Genomic DNA, 24,693 nt, shown 5'->3' with positions numbered 1-24,693 from the left:
ACAGACAGACAGATTGATAGACATACACACTCTCATTGCAAACACTTTTATATATATTACATAAAGAAGAGAATCAAACAATATGTATCATTCAAAGATACTCTCAACATCAATACTTGTATTTGTAGTCCTGTTGGTTGCATCCAGTTAGTATCATTATCAACATTCAGACACTTTGGCGCGACAAAAACAAACAAACATTCTAACGACTATCAATCAAACAGACAATTTAGTCAAGGCTGATTCAACATCATCCGATCTGAACACACCATGTGCGGTCATTCCAATATCACAGATTCCATACTGTTGGATCACAGGCGATACGAGAAAGTATGATTTGACCTTGATGGCCAGTGCTGGCTATCCACTGCCAAGCAACGTCACCCAGGCACTCAACGAGAGGATCAACAGCACAGATCCAGATCACTGCAGCTCTATCCCCGACGACACATTAGGATACGATATGTTTGCCAAGGAGGCAATGGAGAGACTGAGATATCAATCAACAAATATCACCGATAAATGTGCCGCCAACATCGCCACTTACATCTGTACAAAGACATTCAGAAGTATGATCGGAATGGGACGAATGGAATGAATGGCTCAGCAAGACATTAACATCACACCTTCTTAACTTCCACTATAGGCCCATATCCAAACGTCTTGCCATTCTGCCAAGATGTCTGCACTGCTCTGTACAATAATGCTACATGTGGAGGATTTACAAACTTCACTGCTGAGGTGTTTGGACTTCCCTTCACCTATATCCCTGCGACTTATGAGGAATGCATCAAGGGTAGTGTCCCAGGCAACAACTGCACCACTCTCAGTATGACCGCCCAGCTCATTGGTTGGAAGTGGGTTGGTCCAGGCGAGCCTGGCATCGACATCTACCCAGGTGGCGTCGTGCATGGCTCCATCCTCGGCTTTGGTCTGCTGGCATCCATCATGCTCATGATCCTTGGTCTCGGTCTAATCATGCGTAGTCAACAGAAGTAAGGTAAGGCAACGAAGGTTGGTCACGTCACTCTGGCCGCGCGCAGAATGTACGCGTCGTCAAACTTTCCCCTGTCCTTGAATGGCAATAAGCCATACCAATCAATAAACGAGTATTATTAGCAAAGATGGATAGATGGATGGTATACATTTATTTGGACATGGCAGTACTGGACTATTCCAGCATCTCCTGCATTTGCTTCTTGAATGCCTTGATCTTTTCTGGACAGAAGCAGTTCTCTTCAAACTCCCATGTGCATTCGGTCTCTGCATATCCTTTCCAGAGGATGAGGAATTGAACTCTGCCCTTATACTTCCTCGTGGCCAAAATCTGGTTGACTTCATAAACCTTTCCATCAACCTTGCCACCGCCCTCCTCCTCATCGTCATCCTCCTCCTCGTCTTCATCGGATTCATATTCGTCTTCTTCAGATTCATCCTTTGCCTTTTTCTTTTGTACACTCTTCTTCTTCTTGGCTGCCTCTGATTGCTTGGCTTTTGCCGCTGGCTTAGATGGCTTGGTTGGCGTGGTGGGCTGCTTCTTTTGATGAATCTGGTCCAATGTTGACTCCCTCACTTTGGATATCATCTGCTTAGTTGTCTCCACTTCTTTCGGTTTGGCTGGTGATGATGTTGTCTTCTTGGCAGGGGTAGAGGATGTTGTTGTCGTTGTTGTCGAGGTTGATTTCTTTGTTGGTGTCTTTTTTCCAGTAGCAGCCAAATGATTCACGGACGAGGACTTTGTGTTGTTGTTATTGTTATTGTTGTTGTTCTCATCCTCCTCATCTTCATCTTCATCCTCCGTCATCTTCTTTGTCACCTTATTCTTGCCAATTTGTTTAGTTGGCGTCGTTATAGTTCTGGGAACTCGATTCGTGTACCTCTGAACATGTTCCTCCTCATCATCCTCTTCATCATCTTCCTCCTCCACTTGCTTGGCGCCCCTCACTGGATTCTTCTTAATCCACTCTGACGTTGTAGTTGCTCTGTTTTCACGTTTCTTATTATCTTCGACCTCTTCCTCGTCCTCATCCTCATCATCATCTTCAGATGGCTGTTGCTGTCTCCTTGTAACTTTCATCTTCTTTTGTTGTTGTTCTCTTTGATCCAGGGCATCTACAACCTCCTTGGCATCTCTCTTCTTTGACATAGTAGGTGGCGGTACTGAAGCTGGTTTCTTCTTGGCACTATTGATTATCCCACTCTTGCCATTGCCATTACTAGTAGTTTTTGTTGTTGCTGTTGTTGTTGTTGTTGTGGTTGTTGATCCCTTTACCGACGACGGGACATCATCAGAATCAAAGACATCGTCATTATCCTCCTCGACTTCTGAAATGATTGATTTGATTGTATCTTTCTTGGTTTTAGACATTATTATAGTGTTGTTTGTTGTTGTAAGAGAGTGAGGTAAGTAATCTCTCTATATTATTTATATATCTATCTATATCTCAACAATGATTGATTGCAAACATACACACATTCTAACTGGTGTGAACAATCACCCCTTTCAATTATTATTTCTGTTGCACAAACCAAACCGTTAAAATTTAAATTCAAATATTTAAATAAATAACCATTTGTTGCTTGTGCCAGATTGATGGACTGGTACACCATTTACACACAAATACAATGTTGTTATTATTATATGTTTACATACATGACATTCGTCTCACAGAATTCCATCCATTGTGATTGATTGGAATGACTGGATGGATGGATGATCGATCGAATTGACTGAGTGAGTGAATGACCAAACTATTTGAATGATTGATTGTACTAATATTTGTTATGAGAAGTTGTTCAATTGATGGATTTGGTTATCCTTGGCAACCTTGGCTGCCTCAACTGCTTTGTAGAATTGTGTGCTGGAGCATGCCTTCTTGAGGAATGGGTGCTAATTGGTGGGTAGGTAAGGTGTTAGTCACGTGATCACATTTGAGTGAGTTGACAAAAGGATTATAACTTACATTCAACAATTCGCTTGCTGATGGTCTGTTAGCAGTATCCTTCTCAAGTGTCTTGCTCAGGAAATCATTAAACTCCTTGGACCACTTGTATGAGTCTCTGATGGGTGGTAGACCTTGTGTTGTCAACAAGAACAGTGCTCTCAGTGGAGGGAACTCCAAATAGGGAGGCTCGCCCTCTGCCATCTCTCTTGTCAAAATGCCCAAACTCCAAATATCCACCTTGAAGTCATAGTTATTACCTTTGATCAATTCCTGTTGTCGTAAGATTGGTAAGTATGTGGGGCGGGTGCAAGCAGGTACGTCAATCGATCAAACACATACAGGTGCCATCCAATATGGTGTACCAACAACAGAGTTTCTTGTCTGCTTGTTCTGAGTCAATTGAGCGGCGTATCCAAAGTCGGCAAGCTTGATGTCTCCATTGCATCCGATTAGGATGTTGTCGGATTTGATGTCACGATGGATGCGGTTGAACTTGTGGATGTAGGCCAGACCCTTGAGGACCTCGTGCACGACGAATGCAATCTGGTTCTCGGTGAGCTGAATCTCGCTGTACTGGTCGAGCACTTCGGTGAGACAGCCGCCACCCATGTACTCCATGGCCACCCAGAGCTCGTCCGCCACGATGTAGCTGTCGATGTACTGTACAATGTTGAGATGGTTGGAGTTCTTCATCATGCCAATCTCGTTGATTACCGTCTTGAGGTTCTGCGCCTTGAGCTTCATCTTCTTGATGGCAATCGTTTGATTGTTGCGTGAGCTTACGGCCTCAAACACCTCGCCGGCACCACCCTCGCCAATCTTGTTGATGCTGCTGTATATCTTCTTGGGGTCCTCCAGACTGATAAGCTCGTTGAGCGTCACGGGCGTCTCATTCTCGAGAGGCACCGGGGTCTGCTGGGGTGGTGGCACTGAGTGCTGGCCATTGGGGCCACCGTCCAGGTTGTTGTACTGTGCATGGAACTTGACAACGTTGAGCACGTCTTCGGGCTTCTCCATGACCTCGCTCTCCTGGAAGTTGGACTTGATCAGCACCTCCCACTCCTTGGGCAGACCCTCAAAGCCTGTCTCCACATTGAAGTTGACGTGCACGTCATGCTTGACATTGAAGGGAATGCCAACCTTTGGGGAAAGACGCTTCTTGGCTTTCTGGCCTCTGCTCGAGAACAGCTTGTTGAAGAATGACTCCTTCACCTCGCCCTTGCCCTTCTCTTTGTCAGAGGACGATGGCGACACCAACTTATCGAGCGACACGGACATCTTTTTCTTGCTGTTGTCTGGTGCGCTCAGCGACTCCTTGCGGCGCGGTGAGTTGGCGACGGCGGGCGATGTGACAACGCTGTCTGGCGAGGCTGAAATGATATTCAGTGCAGAGGTCGATGTACCCAGACGTTGCGGGTTGGGTGGTGGTGACGGCAATGACATCACTGACAGGTTGCTGCCACTCTGTGATCGTGTCACCTTGGGTGATGACTCTTGTGGCGTGGTGGCCATTGTCTGACTTCTGTTCCTCTCGGATGTGGAGTTGCCATTGGAAGAGACGGCTGGTACCACGACCTGTGGCGCGGGGAGGGCGTCAGGAGATGCGCTCGACTTCTTCTCGCTGCTGGCGCGCCAAGAGTTGGAGCGCGGTGACACCGAACTCGAGTTGGATGTGGTGGATGACAGGTTTGAGAATGAGCCCTGGTTATTGCTGGCGGCCAGACGCTGAAGCTCCTCAGCCTCTTCAATCTCGATCTGCTTCAATCGCTCGATCTCACGCAGTCTTGCCAAATGTGCGCGTTGCTCCTCTTCCTCTTCCTCTTCCTCACGCTTGATTCTCTCCTCCTCTTCGCGTCTCCTCCTTGCCAGATCCTGAGCAATGCGCTCATCATTCTCGTCTTCCTCCTCCTTGAGTCTCTGGATCTCTCGCAATCTTCTCATTTGCTCGATCTCCTTCTCGTCGTCCTCGCTGGCATTGTCCGGAGTGGCAATGGTGGGCGTAGCGACGATGCTCGCTGGTTTTGAGGAGTCGTCAGTGGGCATGGCCATGGCGTGATGCAGCTGATCGAGCACGTTGCGAATGCCATCAATTGTCAGATTGTTACGCATGCGATAGATGAGCTTGACCACTCTCTCTCTGTTGACGTCCCATGGTGAGTTTGGATCCAGCTCCAGCGGTTCATTGTCTGCTTCGTTCTCATCGATTGTGAACTTGGCTGGCGCTGGCGCTGGCTGGCCAGAGTCGTGGCCATTGGTCGTTTGAGTGGACGACATTATAGGCGGTGAGTATGACACCTTTATCTCTTCTACCTTTATCTCTGGTGAGAATGAATGACGAGTTGTTGATGTGGTGAATGATATTGGACGTTTCTTCTTGCTGATTGTATCGTTATTGTTGTTGCTACTGTCTTTGTCTTTATCTTTGCTAGGTGATGCTTTGTAAGACAGTCCAATGACAGACTTATTGGCTACCTCTTGCTAGAAACCTTTTCTTCTCTGTCGTTGGTCAATGGTCGAATGAACAGGAGTTGTGCAGATTGTTAGGATCGTGTATTTATATATTGTGATGAAGTTGATGAAGGAGATGAAGGAGATGTTGATTGATGGTCCTTTTATAAATTATAATAATGTTGTTTGTTTGTTTGTTTGTTATAGATAGAGATAGAGAGAGTGAAAGAGTGAGAGAGTAAGAGAGTGTTGGCGGGAGGGGGGTGTTGTTGGATCACACACATCGATTCAACATCTATCCACTGGCTCACTCAACATCGTGGTAGTGGTGATGGGGTTGTTGATCATGATCGGATCAAACACATACACACATCGTGGACGATACGAACATGATGTAATCATTGATTGATTAATGAGATACATAAGTTATGTGTGTGTGTGTTGGATGTTTAGATGACGATGGTGAATGAATGAATGAATGATCATTCAATCAAGGATGGATGATCATTGACCAGACTATGAAATTCATGAGTAACAACAAAGTTGTTGTTGTATGTTGATGATGATGATGATGGGTCATACCTTTCCTTATTCTCTCTTCAGATTCTGCTGCCTCTTGTTGTTGCTGTTGTTGTTGTTGTTGTCTATTATGCGATCCACTACTTCTGTTTAGATTCAAGAACTGTTCGAATCTTTGTTTAAGTGATGAATTATTGGTTGCTTTAGAAATAGTTAGTTAACTAATAATACAATGAATGAATAATAGAAGTGTTTCAAATACAATTAAATAATTCAATCCGACAAACTAAACACATTCATTCAAAGAATCGTTGGGTGATGTTGTGACTGTGGTGTCGTCAGGTGATACTTACGGGCCATTTCAAATCGAAGGGTCTCCCTTTTAAGATTTAAATCTGCTTTGGATCTGATTGTTGATTGTCAACCAAATAACATGAAATAATAAATATATGTACTTGATGTACTATGATCGATTGATTGAATGAATAAATGTTGACAACTTGTCCTTGGACAAACATTTGAGTTGAGCGACGATGAGCCTTGAAGAACTCTTCCTTTGAGAAGTCTGTCATCAGATATCTAATCATTCACAGAAACATGATTTTAGATGAACAGTGTCCTCCCCAAGCGACCGACAGAACCCACTGGTCATGGTATTTGCCTTTTGGTTGAACATTGATTGATTGATTGATAACATTTGTGATTGGAGTATACTATAGTATTTATTGTTTATTATAGTTGTATTACTTCTTCTTCTGTTTGTTGTTGCTCTTTGGCTTTGGATCAGCAGTCTTCTTATATCTGTTGTGGCTTGTTGACTTCTTATTTGGCTTGTTATTGTTGTTGTTGGTGTTGGTGTTGTTTGATTTGTTGTTGTTTGGCTTGTTATTGTTGTTGTTTGTAAGTTTCTGCTTCTTGTTACTCTTTCCACTATCTGATGATGATGCATTCTCATTCTCATTGTTGTCATTGGCGTTTGAAACTGGAATATCGTTGGACAACTTCTTGAACTTGGCAACGTAGAAACCGTCCATGTTGTGTGTATGTGGATAGAATCGCTTGGTGAGGATCAGTGTTGGGTTGAATCGCTGCTCACGGTAGTTGGTGAAGCCTTGCACGCCAAACTCAATGTTGGTGTCCACCAACTGCACGTTGCGCTTCTTTAGAGCATAGTCGACGACGGCCTCGTTCTCCTCGACCGTGAGCGAACAGGTCGAGTAGACGATGATGCCGCCCGTCTTGGAGCCGGCGTCCACTGAGTCGATGGCGTGCAGCAACAGTTCCTTCTGGATGTGCGTGCAGATGGTGACGTCCTTCTCGCTCTTGCTCATCTTGATCTGGGGGTCCTTGGAAATGACGCCCAGGCCGACGCAGGGCGCGTCCACCAGACAGCGGTCAAAGCCTCCCATGCGGCTGGGGTACTCGCGGCCATCCAGGTTGGAGACGATGGCGTTGCGAACGCCTAGACGATGAATGTTGGCCACCAGTGACTTCATACGATCCTTGTTGATGTCGTTGGCCACCAACACTCCGGTGTTCTTCATGAGCGAAGCGATGTAGGTGGTCTTGCCACCGGGTGATGCGCACATGTCCAGCACACGCTCCTCGGGTTGGGGCTCGAGGGCAATCACTGGCAGGAAGGAAGAGGCCGACTGTTGGATGTAGTGGCCGGCAAGGTACTCGGGGGTGGCACCAATAGCCACCTGCGAGTCAAAGACGGTCAGGCCGACTTGGCTCCACTTGATTGCCTCGAGATGCACTCCTCTGGTGCCGAGCACATCGGCAAGGTCCTTTCTCTTGGTCTTGAGGGTGTTGGTGCGGATGGTGAGCGGACGCTGCTGCTCGTTGGCCTCGAGGAACTCGAGACACTCGCCCACGGCAAAGATCTTGAGGAAGACGTCGATGAGCCATGCAGAGTAGCCAAAGTAGGTGGCGAGATCGTCGCGCAGACGTGTCATGTACTGTGGACGCGTGATCTCGGGGTCGCGCTCCTTGGTGAAGTTCTCCAGAGTCTTGATCACGTCCTTGACACGCTGGTACACCTCCTGGAGGTCGACACCAAATATGTTCTCCTTCTTGATCTCCTGGCCCGATGGCAGGACCAGACGATCCTCATCGCCAAACTCGCCATGGATCATCTCCTTTTGATTCTCCTCCTCCATCTGCTTTCTCTTCTTCTGGAGAGCCTTGCTCTTCTTCTCGAATGCTGTCAATCCCTCCTCATCCTCATCATCCTCTTCGTCCTCGCCATCGTTCTCCTCATCATCCTCGTCATCCTCATCATCGCCATCACCTCTAACTTTCAGCCATGACTTGTTGCTATCTGAGAATGCCTTTGTCTTTGAGTTCAAATCTCCACTCTTCACAACTAGTTCTTCATCCTCGTCATCACTATCCAACAAACTTTAATATTTGATTGATTGAATGATTGTTAGTTCGTTGTTAATTTGAATCGATTGATCGATCAATCAAACATACTTCTTCTTTGTAAGATTTGGATGATCGACTATATCTTCGTCTTCGTCATCGAGATCGAGCTCATCCTCACCATCGAGTGATAGCTCTTCATCATCATCGAGTGCCAACTCCTCGTCATCCTCCTCCTCTTCAACCTCCTCAATAATCTTCTTCTTCTGTTGTGGTTGCTTCTTGTTGTTTCCATTGGTTTGTGATGACTTTGTTACAACAGCAGCAGTCTGCTTTTGAACAACAGCGGCTGGCTTGGGTGCACCAACCAACTTCCTGCCACTGTTCGATGTGGCATGTGACTTGGTACCAACTGAAAGTTTCTTTCTATCCATTATTATTAATATATGTATATGTATAAGTGATCAGTGAATGTAAATGAATGATTAAATGAGTGAGTGAGTGAATAGAGATAGAAATAATGAAATCAAATCTCAACTTTAATTGTGAAAACGACCGAACGAACGAGTCGTCAAACTTGATCAACGTTACCCACATTCTGGGAGCATCCTGCTCTTGTAAGGTATTTGGTTTGGTTCGTGTGAGCAGGACACACTCCTCTTGGAAGCATCCTGCTCTTGAAAGTACAACCCAACTTTGGTTGGATGATGTTGACACAAGGTAGAATTATTATTATTATTTATTATCGCGAATGTTTGATTTACACTATATACAAGAGATGATGATGGTTGTTCTTAGTCTTCGGGACTGGAACATGGAGGGTGGTTGATCGATTGATTATATACATATACATAAACATATACTATAATATACTATACTATATCCCTATTATTGATCATAACAGAGTAGACCATCGATTGGACACTTGGTGGATGACTTGGTCAGCCAGTTGGTGATACATGGCGTGTGGAAGACATGCTTGCACTTGGGTATGACGGTCACTTGTTCACCTTTCTCAAAGTCGACCAGACACACCATGCAGGTGGGACAGCGTTGTTGGTGGGCGTCCGTCAGTCGCTCCACTGGGAACGAGCGCACAATGCTCTCTGGTGCCGTGCGTGGCTTCACAGAGTTGTCCAGCAACAATAGGAGACTGTAGTCCTCTGGTGTCAACTCTCTATTCTGCAGATCATTGATCTGGATTGCTGACAGTACCGCTGTGTGCATTGTTGTCGATGTGGTGGTGGTTGTTGTTGTTGAGGTGTAGCTGTGATTGGAATGAGCGTGAGCGTGTGATGAATGACTTGGTAGATGGTAGGGTGACCTATAAGCTTGAGCACCGGTGCTGCCTGATCTCCTTGTGCTCATTGATTGGTTGACTATATATTCCTCTTCTTCGTCGCAGTCGTCGTTGTTGTTGTCCTCGTCTTGTTCCTCTTCGTAGTCTTGATCCTGGTCTTCTTCTTCCTCTTGGAACACTTCTTCAAATTCTTGATGGTCTCTGGACTTTGGAGCTGCTGCAATATGTTGTGATTGTGCTTGTGATTGGGATTGTTGGTTTGTATTCTCAAGCCTCTGATGCGTGGTAGAGGTAGTTTGTGGATGCTGGGTCAGAGCGGTGGTGGGATTCGTCTCACTCAAGGTAGCCCTCACAACACGTCCTCTTGGCCTTTGTTTGATATAGGAGTACTTGAAAACCCTCTTCCTCCTAGGCGTAGTATGGACAATGGACGAGGATGAATCGTGATGATTGTTGTGATGGTTTTGATTATGATTGTGATTATGATGTTGGTTATGATTATTATGATGATTGTTATGATGATAATGACGTCTATAATTCACTACTCTAATACTACCACTGCCACTGCCACTGCCGTTGTTGTTATTGTTGTTGCCCTGGTGTTGTTGATGATGCTGGTGTTGGTGTTGGGTAGGTTGTGCGTGCCTTCCACTATTTCCAATACCAGTGCCAGTGCCATTTCTGGTAGGTGGACTCAATACAACACTTCTAACGACCCTCTTGGCTGAGGCACTCATTTTATCCGTATCAGATTCCGAAGTTGTCAATATAGATGATGATGATGATGGAGATGATGATGATGATAGTAAGTTTGATGATTTTCTGATTAAATGAACCAACCTCATCATAAAGTTCATCCAATAAATAAATTAATAGATAGATATTAAGTTATATATATAACTTGTTATTATTACAATCTTTAATATTAGTTTATCTCTTTCTTTATGTACAAATAATAATGTTTAACAATATTGTAATGGTGTCTTGTACTAAACTTCTAACAATGGTATCAATCAATCGCACTATCTTTGAGTGATAATGCCGTAGTAATGCCCTTGTGTATGATGTGTTAGCATTGTGTATGTGTATGTGTAAGTGTTAAGTAATATCAACAACAACAATAATTTAAATTGAATTAAATATTAAATGTTATTATCCTTCCTTCAACAATTACCTTCACACTCTCAATCACCTAATACCCATATTGTTGAGAGTTGTGTTTATCCACCCACACACTCCACCAACAACAATCCCATCCTACACCTGGACACGCTCACACCCACAACTGGTGGGCCTTGAACAACTTGTTTCTCTTTAGAAAGAGGACCTCCACACCCACCCGCACCTCTTCAAACCCAAACCCATCCACGTTGTAGTAGGTCAAGATAATGAATGGTTGTATAACAACTGTTATATATATATTATATTATATGTTTAGATTGATTGTACATATATCACTCACACTATGTTGTTATTCATCACCACCAAAGGCAACATCGACTACAGCTTCGAATATTGATTCGATGATATTGTTTCGCGTCTCCTTCCTGGCCTCCTTCTTCTCTTTCTTCTTCTCTTTCTCTTTCTTCTCTTTCTTTTTATCTTTCTTGTCCTTCTTGTGTGATTTACTATCTGATACTACTACTACTGCTGATGCTGGTTGTGCTGCCACTACTCCTGTTGTTGTTGCATATGGTACAGCTCCAGGCATTGCTCCATGTGCTGGCATTGTAGGTAGACTGCCTGGATAAGCTGGCTGAGCCATATGTATCTTGCAAGAGGTATAGCCCGGCTCGGCGCCATAGCCACACTCTACTACTGAACATTTAGTTGCCAACAGTTGTTGATGTTGTTGTGGAGGATATTGATAATGCTGCTGTTGTGATTGTTGTTGCTGCTGTGGATAGCCATATGCACCTTGATATGGCTGTTGTTGTGGAGGATATTGCTGTGGAGGATACTGCTGCTGCTGCTGATGCGGAGGGTATTGTTGTTGTGGAGGGTATTGTTGTGGAGGATATTGGTGTTGTGGAAGATWACTGCTGTTGTGGCTGGTAGTGATTGGCAGTCGATCCATGACCTGGTGGAGGAGTCTGAGGTCCATATCCATTTGGTGCTGATGCTACTGGTGCAGAGGCAACTGGCGGGACTGATGACTGATCCAATTGTTTGCCAAGGTTTACAATGGATTGTTGTGGTTGTGGTTGAGGGGAGTATGAGAATGGCTGTGTTTGTGGCTGTTGTTGTGGCTGTGTTGGTATTTGTGGCAGTGGCTGTGGTGGTAGTTGTTTTGGCTGTGGTGGAGGTGTCTGTTGTCCAGAAGCAGTAGCTGCAGCTGTTGCAGCTGCATCTGGTTTATTGGCTGTTGGGTATGTCCTTGGTGGAGGAACAGGTGGTGGTGCCATTTATTAATAAATAAATAAGTAGTAATATGATTGTTGTTGTTATTTATATTAATAATGATCTTGATAAATAAGTATGCCTATACTGGCGATGTCAGGACATACGATCTTAATGTTGACACAAATCAATGCGTCCTTTGACAGTTTTGGATAAACATGCGCAAGTTGGTGCAAGGTTCTGTGGAAATTTTACATAACATCCAATGATGGGAGTGGACTGATCACCACAAACCACACTCACGCACACTAACAATAGAGGCGAAGCATTGGCCCGGGCTCGGAATGTCGCCATCCATGTCATACAGATATAACCAAGACCAATCATTCTTGAGTTCCAGGGTGGCCATGCTGTCACCCTTTGTGACCTGATATTATATCACTGATCATGATCTTGATCTACCTAATGATTGACTGTATCGCTTCGAATATTGATCTATTGATCACTTTGACTCCTGCACCACTTGTTGACTTGGTGACGATGGCATTGATCTTTTGCTCGAGTGTTCTCTGTATGTCATTGTTGCGTGACAATGATCGCAGTGCTCTAAGCTTCTGCAGTAGCATTGCTGCGCGCTCTTCATTCGGCGATTGGAATTTGAATATATAATGATCGGCAATAGTGAACAATGTCTGTACGTGGAAGTCAAAGAAGTGGCGATCAATCGATATCAATGCCAATAACAGACTAATGTCGCACGATAGGTTGAACTGAGCACGCACCTTATTATCCTTGCGCAACACATCGATCAACAACTTGTTCAGTGATGCCATGTGGTCAGTGCTCGATGTTGACAGGTACATCATCCAGAGGTAGAGGTTGAAGTTGGACTCTGATCGCAGTAGTTCGGTCAAGAGTTCAGATTGTTTGGTGACATCGCCTTTGAAGGGAGGGTCATTGGCCAGTCGTCCAAGTATGATACGTGCACATGCCTTCTTCCTGAGGTTGTCATCTTGGTACAAGTCCACTGGACTAGTCGTGCTGACCAGTATCTGGTTGATATTGGGCAACAATGTATTGATTGTGACACGGGCATTGGTGATTGATGTGAGCTTGTTTGTCAATCTTGTTGATGGTCTACCATTATTATGCTTGATACACTCTGTTAGGAATAGTTGTAGATGCCATTCACTCAATGTATGATGATCGAACCATAAATCAATCAGTAGATCAACAACATTGATCATATCATCATACTTGATATCAATAGGATATACTCTCCTCTCCACTGCCACCTGATTCATCATCATACACATCTTATCATACACCTGTTTCTTTATGTCTATTGATGGTAGTGATGCAACGACCTTGATTGAGTTGTAAGTATGTTGGGTCAGTCTCAAGTGATAACGGTACTCATACATTTGAAAGATATGTAGACCATTGTAATGCTCGTTGAGTTGACTGTTGTGTCCATTGTGATGGATGGTATCTTGCATCGAGTAACATTGTAACTATCTGTTTCATGTCTTCATTTGAGATGTGATCGTTGGAGTTGGAGTTTGTATTGTTGTTGACTTCTCCTGATGGTACGATGTCATCAACATCATCAAATGAGAATGATATGTCCTCCATCATACTCATGGGATCAACAACATGACATGTTTATAAGTATGTTGTAATTGACAATGAAAGAACGAAAGAACAAGAATGAATGATTGAATTCAAGGAAACTGAGGGGTCGAGGGCGAGGGTAGGGAAATGGTAGGGTATGGACAATGATCGTCTCAAACGTGTTTATTTGGTTGGACGTCCAATTGGCTTCATACGGTATTGGTTATTGTTGGGAGGAAGTAGACAGAAGCTTGGCTGGAGTGGTCCAGAGGCAACACTTCGTGTGGCCAACCTGCATGAATGGATGTTGAAACGATTGAGCGCATCATTGATGTCGGTTACAGACTGATCGGACCACAATCGCTCGGCAATCGCTATTGATCTTGGAAATACTCTGCCATCCCAATTGAACATATTGACCTGCTCGGCAAACATACATGCCTCGCCTCCAATCACATATTCCTGATTGCGAACTAGGTTGTCCAAGGGGTCGGCCTGATAGAATGTCTGCCAAGTGTCCTCATACTCGTCATGTTCCACATTGTCAGGAATCTGTTGGTCTAGATACCATTGATATGCCATCACTGTTTGGTATCCGAGGTCGACGCTCACCTGTGCGTTTGACTCGCCCCAGACCTCAATGATCGTGTCCTTCACGGGCAGTTGTAGACCGTTGGCAATGAGATCGTCCCATACCATCAGTTTAGTTCCGTTTAGTCCATTCAATATATCGATCATATGATCTTCAAAGTATTGTTCTGCCTGTGTGCTGTTGAATCCATTGTCAGCCATCCATTGGGCTACCTGAGGGTTCTCGCCCCAACAATCTATTGGTGCTTCGTCTCCTCCTAAATGATAATATTGATCGATGAACAACTCTCTCATCTCCTTGAAGAAGTTTCCCAAGAATGTATAAACCGAAGGAAGTGCAACATTGAACATCATATTATTCTGAGTTGATGGATATGAACAGTTGATCACAAGTTCTAAGTGATTGATTGAGTGAGTGTCAGTGTGTGGGGCGGAATCATTCCAATCAGTGAACTATCAGACATACCTGGATAACCAATACCCCATGATCCAGAGTGAGCTGGGACATCAAACTCGGGTATTACACGGATTCCCCAGTCCTTGGCGTAGGAGACTACTTGTGAGATATCGCTGTGGGAGTAGGTGGCAACGGGATTGAATGCTCCCTTAGTCAGATTTGGATAGACAGTTGATTGAACGGGGAATGACTGTGCATCCACGATATGCCAATGCATCGTGTTGAACTTGTTGTAGGCCAATGCGTCAATGACGTGCATTACAAAGTCCACGGGCAGGAAGTGGCGGGCACTGTCCACCAAGATGCCGCGGTAAGGGAATCGAGGAAAGTCTTTGATCGTTATGGGTGTGTAGGGGATGTTGTAGGTCTGTTCGTACTGATCCCAAACGATCAGTTGAGAGAATGTCTCGAGTGCGCGAATGGCACCATAGACTGTGTTGGCCTCGATGCTTGCCGAGGTGTTGGTGATCATTATCTCGTAGGATTCGTCGACGCCGAGGTACAGGTCTTCATTGTCCGATTCGACATTGATCTGGAGACAAATGGGTTGAGCCATGACATTAGGATTGCCATTGCCAAACATAAAGAATAGCATTTCATATCGATCAGTGGCTGCGTATAGAATACCTGAAAAGGTAAAGTTGAATGAAAAGTTGATCACATCTATTGGCATCACTCCTTGTCCATACTCTATCGACTGTGGCTGTGGGGACAATGATGGTTGAGCATTGGTACCAACACTGATCAGTGCAATACCAAGTAGTAGTTGTAATACTAGTTGTATATGTATGTTTTGGAATTGCATTTGAAAGAATATGTTGGATACCAAAGTTGTGATCCCGATGTAATGTACTGCAAACGCGGTTTGTGCCCATAAAGGTATTGGATGGCTCTAGCCAGACCTTCAATCAAAATCAAAAAAATCCATCATTTGATTGGATGGTCCACTGATCCACCAACATCGAAGTCCGCAAGATCCACTGGAGTTTATTGATCGGTCATGATATGATACATCCATCCTTGCGCTCAAGACTTGCACTGTTATAAGTATATACTTCGTCCTCGTCGTCAGTGCCACCATCATCATCATCACTGATGAAGATCAAATTCTCAATATCTGTGTCGGAGGAATCGTCGTGAATGTCCTCTGCCGCTGCTTGCTGTTGTTGTCGTCCATCTTGACTTTGCCGTGAAGTAGTAGTCGTAGTAGTACTTGTAGTTGTTTTAGATAATGTAGTCGATTGTCTATCACCATTAATGATACCATATCTGTTGCTGCTGCTTGATGATGATGTTGATTTGATACTGTTTGATGTTGCCATGGCATTGGCCTTGGCTATTGCTTTGCTCATTGAATGTCGACCGAATGATGCACCATCCTCAAACTTTGACAGGGACAACGCCTTGTCACGTAGGAATCTCGATGTGTCATCAGTCAGCACGATCTCCTTTGCCAGATAGACCAACTCGAGTGGATCAATCTGTGGCGTCTGAACCTTTATCGTATCAAAGAACTGAATCATATTAATATTGACCAGATTCTTATCCAACATCTTCAACAATGCTATGCTCAATCTGAACAACACTTCAATGCCAACTCCATTCGATCCCCAAAAGAAGTAATCCTAAGTATGTTTGATTGATTGATTGAGTGATTGAGTGAGTGATTGAGTGGATGGAATAATTCCATGGACCATGAGACTTACCCATATTATAGGTATGGACTGTACAGGTAATATATATACAAAGATTGTGCTCCACCATGATTGAACAAACATGTACACTTGGATGCCAGAGTCATTGAGATGCCGTGATAGTTTGGGCAACTGGACATTCAATTCCATCTCGAATATCTTGATGTATGATGGAAGTATCGTGTTGTTCTTGGTGAAGAAGTGTCGCATCTATGAGAGGGTCAAGTCAGTCACATGTCACGTGTCGTCGTGTCGTGTTCAATCATTGAGGTTTCTCTTACACCATGCTTCTTTATCAATATGTCCATCATCCAGAATGATTCCTCTTCACCAAAGTAGCATAATAGTATCAGTGCTAGATAGTTCATGCCCTGTGTATATTGAACCTCTTCGTTATATATCGCGTAGGCTTTAAGTACATTGAACAATGATTGTTTACAACTATGATGTGATGTGATGTGATTGAAAGTTAGCTTGTTGGAATGATCCCATTGATGAACAATACATACTTGTCTAGTTGCTTCTGCTTCAGCTTATGTTTATATTCATCTGATGGGTATGTCCTCGCTGCATCTGTCGCCACATCCGACTCAATGTCTGCTTGAGGTGTATTAAGATTGAGCTACATAAACATAATAACATGTTAATGTTTGATTGATTCGTTGATTCGTCGATCGATTGATTGATTTACTTTATAAGTGTCAGAGTTTGCAGGGTTGTTAAGTAGAGCATCTAGATGTGATATTGATCGCCATATTGAAGCCCTGTGATCTTCTGGCAGTGCCACCTTTGATTTAAAGTAGTCCTCGACCTTATTCTTTATATGCATTGACCTTGTTAATTGTTTACTCTGATCAGGCCATTCGTACAAATAGTACTCTAATGGCATATCCTCTTCATCTGGATCAATCATCTCTCTATCTATATATATCTTTGTATGTATATATCTCTATCACTCTTTTGAAGGTCTCCTCCAATGTATTGTTTTTGGGAGGTCCAGGTTAAAAGTGAGGCCAAATGTCAGCCCATTTCTAGGGACTTTTCGTGCCCCTTTACCAACTTTGGTGATTGATCGATCAGTACTTTATCTTTGACTAACATATATATGTTATACAACAATTCACCTAAGATATATAATAAGTCAACATATAGTTAGTTAAACGAGTGGATGATGGACATCGATGTTTAAGATCTGAAAGTGAGTGTGAGTGTCGTTTGAAACGATTGTTGTAGGGAGTTCAAGATGATGTGTGTGGGGCACATGTCTACAAAGATAACAACATACAATAACAACATCAACATTGCATTGTTATTATTGGAATAAAGAGATAGACATTGAAAGATTGAAAGATTGAAAGATGGAGATATCATAATACCGAGCAGTCTGAGTGATAGAGATAAGAGATAGAGAGAGTTAGAGATAGATACAAGTGTGTATATGATTATTATTATTATTGTCATTCATTCATTCATTACCCACAAACCAAGAATGAATGGACGGATTGCCAGACGGATACGGATGGTCTTGACAATATCCGAGCGTGGCTGGAACGATTACAATTGTATACAATCCCTCTATCTATATAATCAACTCAAGCACTCATTCAATCCAAATCACATGATCAGCCAATTAATCAATCACCTCAATCAATAATTCAATCAAATATAATCAACAACAACAACTATAATCAATGTATATAATTAGAACTACGACATTATTGTTATTATTATTATTAGTAATATTTATTATTGTTGAAGGTGGATTGTTGTCACCAGCAGAGACAGGAGGGAAGCGTCCACCACCAACAAAGAGTCCATCATTCCCTGGTTATGATAAACTTAATATTACCAAACAACTTAAATTCGATTATGTAGTTATTGGTGCTGGTTCTGCAGGTTGTATAGTTGCCAACAGACTATCTGCCGACAGTGCCAACCATGTGTTGTTGGTGGAGGCTGGTGGATGGCCACCATACCGCCCAGTCTACGAAGCCCAAAACACCTACTCCTACGGCCAGAACTTTGTTATTCATCCAAACACAGACATCACCAAGTACTACTACACCAAGGTCAACACAATGCTGAATAATCGAACTTTGAAGAGTCCTCGTGGTCAATGTTGTGGCGGTTCCAATGCCATCAATGGCATGAAGGTGCATATTGGAAGTGCTGATATGTACGACCAATGGGCACTGCAAACTGGTGATAACAACTGGAGTTGGAAGGTTGCCGCAGACATATTGAAGGAGCTACGTCAAACAATGAACTTCCGTATTCCCGACCAACAAGATGGATTCAAACCGCACATCAAAAAGGCCATGCTTGCCCTTAATCACACTTTCAACAGTGATCCAACCCTCACTGGTGACTACCAAGGCTTCTCACCAGAGCAGGCATTACAAGGTAATCATTCCATACCCAATAACTGATCGATCAATCAATCAACTAACTCGATCAATCATTCATAGAACTTGACCCAAAGGATAACTTGTACCATCGCCAGACTTCATACTCTGAGTTTGTTGAGCCGATGTTGGAGAAGAGAGGTAATCTTGAGTTGCTACAACGTCACAAGGCAATGAAGATTGACTTTGATTCAAGTGTACCAAAGAAGAATGCAAAGGGCATCTATCTAAAGGATTTGGATAATGAAGGATCATATGTCTTTGTTTCAATTGCCAAAGAGTTGGTGCTCTCCTTGGGATCATACGATACACCTCTACTTCTTCAATTCAGTGGCGTTGGTGATCCCACTCATCTGACTTCAGTTGGTATCAAACCGATTATCTACTCACCATTCATTGGACGCAATCTTCAAGATCATCTACGATTTACATACGTTGGAAAGACTGCTGGATTGGTCTTGCCACCGGTCAAGGGACCATCCAAGGACAGCCCACCAGGCGGCAGCTTCAACCTGCACTCTCCATCAAAGGCGGTCAGATGGCACAACAACATTGACATTCTGGCCGCACCATTGGGCATCAAGATGTTCACTTGTGTATGCGAGGTGTTCCCGTCCAGCACCAATGGCTCAATCCGCATTCAGACGGTGATCAACGATGGCGAGTCGTTTGAAGTGCCCGAGCTCGACTTTGAGTACATCAAGAATGGCGACAAGGACGAGTCGTTCACAATGTTGACCGAAGCCTATGATGCCTGTCAAAAGATCCAAGCCAAGTTGGTGGAACAAGGTGTGCTCTTGGGCTTTGGTCAGGACAAAGCAGTGGCAATGGATGGCTCTCTGCATCCTATCGGCAAGCTAAAGGATGGTCGTGACGATATGATGTCAACGTTCAAACAATACGCAGACACTGGCTATCATCCAATTGGCACATGTCGTATGGGTAGTGACGATGACAACACGGCACCAGTTTCATCACGTCTTCGTCTGAAGGGTACGACCAACATACGTGTAGTGGATTCATCAGTAATGCCAGAGATCTCTGGCAATCCAAACATACCCACAATGGTAATAGCACTACGAGCATCAAAGTGTATCATCGAGGATAATGCCAAATAAATCAATATAGTTGATGGCTTCAGTGCCAATCAATAATATGGTATTATTTGTTTTTGTTGATCAATATCCACACGATGTCAAGTAGGTAACAAAGTATGACATGTTTGTGATTGCCTTGATCAATGATAATGATGATGTACATGCTATAATGATCAAAGTCTTTGTCTTGCTAATGAAGCATATGTCCTTGTCATTCTGGAAATGATATGTCAATTATGTTAGTCCAAGGGATGAATGAGGATCACATCATAATATTACTTACATTCATTCCAATGATTGATTGGCTATCGGACTTTATAATACAATACTTGATGTTGGACAGTATAAAGTGTTGTTCCACCTTCTCCGGTTTGGACTCTGACACTGCTCCAGTCTCAACCACAGACTCCTCCACCTTGTTTGAAGTAACCTGAGTCCTTTCATCAAAGAGGTTGATTATGTTTTTAATGATATATTCACTCTGATCGTCCTATATTAGGGCAAGGGTTAGGGTTTGGGTTAGGGTAATGGTATGAACCACATTCGATACATACTCCAAAGTTGGAAGCAATGATAGTGTTTGAACTTGGCGAGAAGATACATGAATTGGGGAATTGGTATTGATCGGCCAAGATCTGGATGTATGATTGCCATGTTAGGTTTGCACCACCAAATGAATCCATGTACCTGGAGAAGAATTGTCTGGTCTCATCAGTGTGACGTCTCTTCAACTGAAGTGTGTTCTGGAGTTGTGGAATGAGGTCCAATGGGATCATCTGACTAAGTTCATCAAAGAAGCCAAGACCAGCCAGATGATCGATACACAATGATCTAAGTCTGTCCACCGGCTTGGCACCAGCCACGTAGGCTAGTGTATGTAGCCAACCGCATGACACCAGCTCCACATTCAAACTGGAGAATGTCGTCAACTTTTGTGGTGTCAAATGATTGATGGCGTTTGATTGATTGATCTGCTCGGACAACAAAAAGTTGATCTGGCCCAGGTCATCCTTATCCATCAACACCTTCTCTTGCTTTGCTGCCTGTAACTGATCACTTGAAGAATCCAAGGCAATATTCAAAAGGTAGTTGACTGGCTTCACGGCACTGGAATCATTCCGTGATTGATTGAGTTATTGAGTGAGTGATTGTGATCAATCAATGATTATGTTCTCCTTACTCTTTATCATCATCCTCAGCAATTGGAACTTGCATTGTTGCGAATCCACCATCTCCATCTCCCAAGGCAATGTTCAATCTGAACTTTCCAGTCTTCTCCACAAGTGCGCCACCCCATATATATAAGTCACCAGTATCTATATGATTGATTGATTGATTAGTAAGTACACATCATGTTGCGATTCAAGACATAGACAATGACATACCTGATATTGTACAATTATGGCCAGCTCCAGCTGATATGTATCTGATGTTTAGATGTCTGAGTGTTTCCACGACAGTTGGTTCAAAGTAACAAGAGTCTATCTCATTGTTACCCAGTTGGCCATTGAAGTTGAAGCCAAACACATAACATAGACCATCTCTATCCAGCACCAAACTGTGAACCAGTCCTGCTGTAACCTGTATGATATTCTATTTGATTGATTGATTGAGTGAGCGAGTGAATGGAATAGTTCCACGTGATTGAGTGATTGAATGACTTACACTCAAACTCTCGATCCTTGTTGGCTCCCAAATAAAGGTAAGCTCCCTTTCGACCTCGGGTGCATCTGGATCGACAGCCTGGCCATCGACCTCCTCGACCTCTGCTTCATCATCCTCCTCAATGTCAAAGCCAGTTGCATATCCATAACCACATGAATGAACATTGCCATTGGTGTCGAGGAACAATGAATGATTCTCTCCACATGCAGTCTGTGTGACAGTTATCGAGTTGTCTTTGAGTGACACTATGATGGTTGGCTCACGGACGATGGTCTGGTCTTCAACTTGAATACGTGGCAGACCTAGTCGACCGTATGATGGATCACCCCATGCCCATGCCAGTCCATCTTTTGACACGGCCAGACAATGATCAGATGAGCATGATACGGATGTGATAAACACTTTGCTAAGTGATGGTATCATCGATGGTCTTGCGATACCCGACATGTGATCCAACTGAATTGGACAGCCAGACAATGTGGCCGGTCCCCAACTGAAGAGTCTACCCTGATCACTGATTGCCAAACTGATATCCCAACACTTGACCGATATAATCTGTTCTCCAACCATTGCATCCACCAATGCAGGTGTCATTACTGTATCCTTCTGTTCACCTGCCTGTCCAATCGAACCATCGCCCCACATCCATACTCTGCCCTTGTCTAATGATAAGGGAGTGAGTAAGTGATTGAGTGAGTGATGGAGATACATCACTGATTGATCAATCAAACTTACCATCGACAAACAGTGAGTGTAGTCTACCTGCTGACAATGACTTGATGGCTGTCTCACCTCCTACAACCAATCCATCAGCTGTTGTTGTAGATGGTATTGGTAACGGTGTTGGCGTGAGTGTATCTGTGAATGCACCGAATCCAGTTCTTCCTGATCCCCAACTATACATCATTCTTTGTTTGATTGAATGTGACACGTGCAACAAACTATCAATCAATATTGTGATCACACTCACTAATGATCATCAGTTTATTGATTATAATTTTGGTGATGGAACCATCCCAGTCACTCAATTAATTAATTAATCTATTAAAGTACCTATCAATATGATGATTCTTCGTTATATGGATCAAATCCTTCCATGTGAGTATTCGTGATCATCCTCTTCCTGTTCTCAGCAAACTTCCTCTTCCTTTTCTCTTGCTTGGCCACTGCTTTGATTGAACGCTCCCGCTCGGCAGACTCTACTGGTGTCAATCCAGCAGCCCTCATCACAGTCTCTAGATCAGCTTCATTGGGCACTACAATGCTCATCCACATTGATGTCAACACCTTGTCAATCACAGGCATTCTCAACTGTTCATCATTGTAGAATAGCATTTGGTCGTCCAACTTCTTGTTGAACGTTATGACGTAGATCTCTTTAGACTCTTTAAGTTTGTCTACATCATTATATATCTGTTGTTTATGTTGGTTGGAGTGTGTGTAGCTTATCAACTCGCCCAATGATATGCCTCCAGGATGAAGATCACACAGCAACTCTATGATGTCCGATGAACATTTAACATTGTATAAAGGATTGAAACAAATCGTATCTTGATCCAAGAACTTAATCTTTGGATTGGATTGCAGTGATTCTATCAACTGCTCCAGTGTAACATGTTTGTTGTTGTTGTTGTTGTTGTTGTTGTTTACATGGATATTTGTTTCCAACAGTAACTCTTCAAACATAACAGGTGCACCATCAACCGATCTTAAATATTTAAGTATATCATAGATTATTGTTGATGTTGTTGTAGTTGTTGTTTTTGTCATTGTTGCAATAGGGAGAGAAAGTAGAACAATCAAATAATAATAGTATTATTACAATGAACAGATATTATCTGTATTTGTCACAACTTGGGTTTGTTGAGAATGACTCTTTTACCAGTCTCCCACGCTTCATTTTGAAGATGAATGCCCTCATTTCGGTGTTTCATTCTTTCATTCTCTTCATAAAGAACCTGATACGCGCCATCACATCTCGATGGCGCCGTCGAGGTCACGATTGGCCGTATCTATCCATATCAAGTCGCTCGACTCCCAAATGATATACTTCTATTATGTCATTTATACGTTTATTGACAATTAGTTGTTGAAGTATTGATGGAATGATACTTGGACTAGGAGATCAAAGTGATGAATCAAACACCATAGTGCTCAATGATTCCATAGAGTCCATTGACATATCCTTGACTAGTATTCAATCTCATCATTGCTCGGACATCAATGGTATACTGACCAGGCTCTCGAGTGACCATAGCTATATTGTTGAAAGGAACAAACTCTCTTGCATGAGAGCAGTTGAACGAAGGACCAATATCTTCGCCATTGATGAACACCCCTATTGATTGTTGATTAGCAGGGTGAAAGGATAGTGATCTTATGAAGAAGGCAATACTTACTAATATCAATTGCTTGATTAACCAAATCGGTGGGATGGCCGGTGGAACAGTGACTCATGACCAAGACCTTCACCACTGATCTGCAGGTCAATCTAAACTCCGTTGATGTTCCTGGGATCACTACGAATTCAGTTGTATTGATTGGGTTGCACCAAATTTGGTGCCTAATTAGAATAGAAGTTGCTAGAATAGTTGAATGTTATTAGTGAATTACCTATGTGAAGAATCCTAGGGACTGCTTACTCTGACTTTGAATCATTCTTTTCTTGAACTCATCTTCCTCCTTCTTTCGCTTGAGGACACTCTTGATCTCCTCCAGCTTGGTTTGTTGGTAGCACTGTACAATTGGTGACAGTAGGGTTGAATGGAACACATAACAGAGGGAGGCAAAGAGAATGGTGGCACCCATCGAATCCTGGAGAATGTGGAACAGAGAATGGATGATCGAAAACACAATGTTGCTTGCTCGATCACTGACCAGTAGTGCATGGAGTACCACGGCAAGGAAGATGCCAACAATGTACATTCCCATATAGATCGTCACGGCATATCTCATTGAGGAGTTCAAGTTGGTTGAGAGATCTCTTACAAGAGCTCTCCAGGCTTCTGATTGGGTGCGGGCGGTGTTGGTGGCTTCTTGGAGGGTGTTGATGGCTTCTCTGGCTGTCTTGTTGAAATAGTCCGATCTTTTCCTGGATATCTTGTCCAATTCGTCGGCAAAAGATGAAAGGGCATGGAGATTGCCTTGGTTGAGTTCTTGCACGATGGAATGGCCTTGGCTCGTGAGTTCAGAAATTGAACTTAGGACAGTGTTGGAGAAACTCTTTGAGAGAATATCTGCTGATTGGAGTC

General features: G+C 43.3%; 12 protein-coding genes across 12 annotated transcripts; 2 read left to right on the top strand and 10 right to left on the bottom strand.

Moving 5' to 3' along the window:
• Positions 1–82: 82 nt before the first annotated feature.
• On the top strand, positions 83–999 carry SAMD00019534_074130 (hypothetical protein; the record flags this gene model as incomplete). The annotated part of the gene is made up of 3 exons (XM_012897110.1): positions 83–146; positions 225–569; positions 647–999. The coding sequence occupies 3 exons, from the start codon at positions 83–85 to the stop codon at positions 997–999; spliced, it is 762 nt and encodes a 253-aa protein (XP_012752564.1).
• Positions 1,000–1,171: 172 nt separating this feature from the next.
• On the bottom strand, positions 1,172–2,146 carry SAMD00019534_074120 (hypothetical protein; the record flags this gene model as incomplete). Its single annotated transcript, XM_012897109.1, has 1 exon — positions 1,172–2,146. One exon carries the CDS (start codon positions 2,144–2,146, stop codon positions 1,172–1,174), a length of 975 nt encoding a protein of 324 aa, XP_012752563.1.
• A 636-nt stretch (positions 2,147–2,782) lies between these two features.
• On the bottom strand, positions 2,783–5,219 carry SAMD00019534_074110 (hypothetical protein; the record flags this gene model as incomplete). The annotated part of the gene is made up of 3 exons (XM_012897108.1): positions 2,783–2,890; positions 2,964–3,215; positions 3,285–5,219. The coding sequence occupies 3 exons, from the start codon at positions 5,217–5,219 to the stop codon at positions 2,783–2,785; spliced, it is 2,295 nt and encodes a 764-aa protein (XP_012752562.1).
• Positions 5,220–6,655: 1,436 nt separating this feature from the next.
• Positions 6,656–8,713, bottom strand: SAMD00019534_074100 (hypothetical protein; the record flags this gene model as incomplete). Its single annotated transcript, XM_012897107.1, has 2 exons — positions 6,656–8,315; positions 8,391–8,713. 2 exons carry the CDS (start codon positions 8,711–8,713, stop codon positions 6,656–6,658), a joined length of 1,983 nt encoding a protein of 660 aa, XP_012752561.1.
• Positions 8,714–9,170: 457 nt separating this feature from the next.
• Positions 9,171–10,436, bottom strand: SAMD00019534_074090 (hypothetical protein; the record flags this gene model as incomplete). The annotated part of the gene is made up of 1 exon (XM_012897106.1): positions 9,171–10,436. A coding segment is annotated over one exon (1,266 nt), but the record flags the coding sequence as incomplete, so codon positions are not given.
• Positions 10,437–11,050: 614 nt separating this feature from the next.
• SAMD00019534_074080 (hypothetical protein) lies at positions 11,051–11,984 on the bottom strand (the record flags this gene model as incomplete). The annotated part of the gene is made up of 2 exons (XM_012897105.1): positions 11,051–11,551; positions 11,763–11,984. The coding sequence occupies 2 exons, from the start codon at positions 11,982–11,984 to the stop codon at positions 11,051–11,053; spliced, it is 723 nt and encodes a 240-aa protein (XP_012752559.1).
• Positions 11,985–12,377: 393 nt separating this feature from the next.
• On the bottom strand, positions 12,378–13,166 carry SAMD00019534_074070 (hypothetical protein; the record flags this gene model as incomplete). Its single annotated transcript, XM_012897104.1, has 1 exon — positions 12,378–13,166. One exon carries the CDS (start codon positions 13,164–13,166, stop codon positions 12,378–12,380), a length of 789 nt encoding a protein of 262 aa, XP_012752558.1.
• A 556-nt stretch (positions 13,167–13,722) lies between these two features.
• On the bottom strand, positions 13,723–15,350 carry SAMD00019534_074060 (hypothetical protein; the record flags this gene model as incomplete). Its single annotated transcript, XM_012897103.1, has 2 exons — positions 13,723–14,519; positions 14,591–15,350. Coding segments are annotated over 2 exons (1,557 nt in total), but the record flags the coding sequence as incomplete, so codon positions are not given.
• A 232-nt stretch (positions 15,351–15,582) lies between these two features.
• On the bottom strand, positions 15,583–17,188 carry SAMD00019534_074050 (hypothetical protein; the record flags this gene model as incomplete). The annotated part of the gene is made up of 5 exons (XM_012897102.1): positions 15,583–16,206; positions 16,288–16,485; positions 16,557–16,716; positions 16,785–16,897; positions 16,967–17,188. Coding segments are annotated over 5 exons (1,317 nt in total), but the record flags the coding sequence as incomplete, so codon positions are not given.
• A 576-nt stretch (positions 17,189–17,764) lies between these two features.
• SAMD00019534_074040 (hypothetical protein) lies at positions 17,765–19,798 on the top strand (the record flags this gene model as incomplete). Its single annotated transcript, XM_012897101.1, has 3 exons — positions 17,765–17,837; positions 18,151–18,678; positions 18,744–19,798. 3 exons carry the CDS (start codon positions 17,765–17,767, stop codon positions 19,796–19,798), a joined length of 1,656 nt encoding a protein of 551 aa, XP_012752555.1.
• Positions 19,799–19,858: 60 nt separating this feature from the next.
• Positions 19,859–22,346, bottom strand: SAMD00019534_074030 (hypothetical protein; the record flags this gene model as incomplete). Its single annotated transcript, XM_012897100.1, has 7 exons — positions 19,859–19,993; positions 20,061–20,267; positions 20,332–20,884; positions 20,958–21,093; positions 21,163–21,370; positions 21,443–22,104; positions 22,178–22,346. The coding sequence occupies 7 exons, from the start codon at positions 22,344–22,346 to the stop codon at positions 19,859–19,861; spliced, it is 2,070 nt and encodes a 689-aa protein (XP_012752554.1).
• Positions 22,347–23,580: 1,234 nt separating this feature from the next.
• On the bottom strand, positions 23,581–24,397 carry SAMD00019534_074020 (hypothetical protein; the record flags this gene model as incomplete). Its single annotated transcript, XM_012897099.1, has 3 exons — positions 23,581–23,780; positions 23,842–24,024; positions 24,085–24,397. 3 exons carry the CDS (start codon positions 24,395–24,397, stop codon positions 23,581–23,583), a joined length of 696 nt encoding a protein of 231 aa, XP_012752553.1.
• Between the last annotated feature and the right edge of the window lie 296 nt (positions 24,398–24,693).

This window comes from Acytostelium subglobosum (genome assembly GCF_000787575.1).
Source record: "Acytostelium subglobosum LB1 DNA, scaffold: scaffold15, whole genome shotgun sequence".
Lineage (NCBI taxonomy): Eukaryota > Evosea > Eumycetozoa > Acytosteliales > Acytosteliaceae > Acytostelium > Acytostelium subglobosum.
The sequence above is the reverse complement of the archived record's forward strand: the minus strand, read 5'-3'. Positions and strand labels throughout refer to the sequence as shown.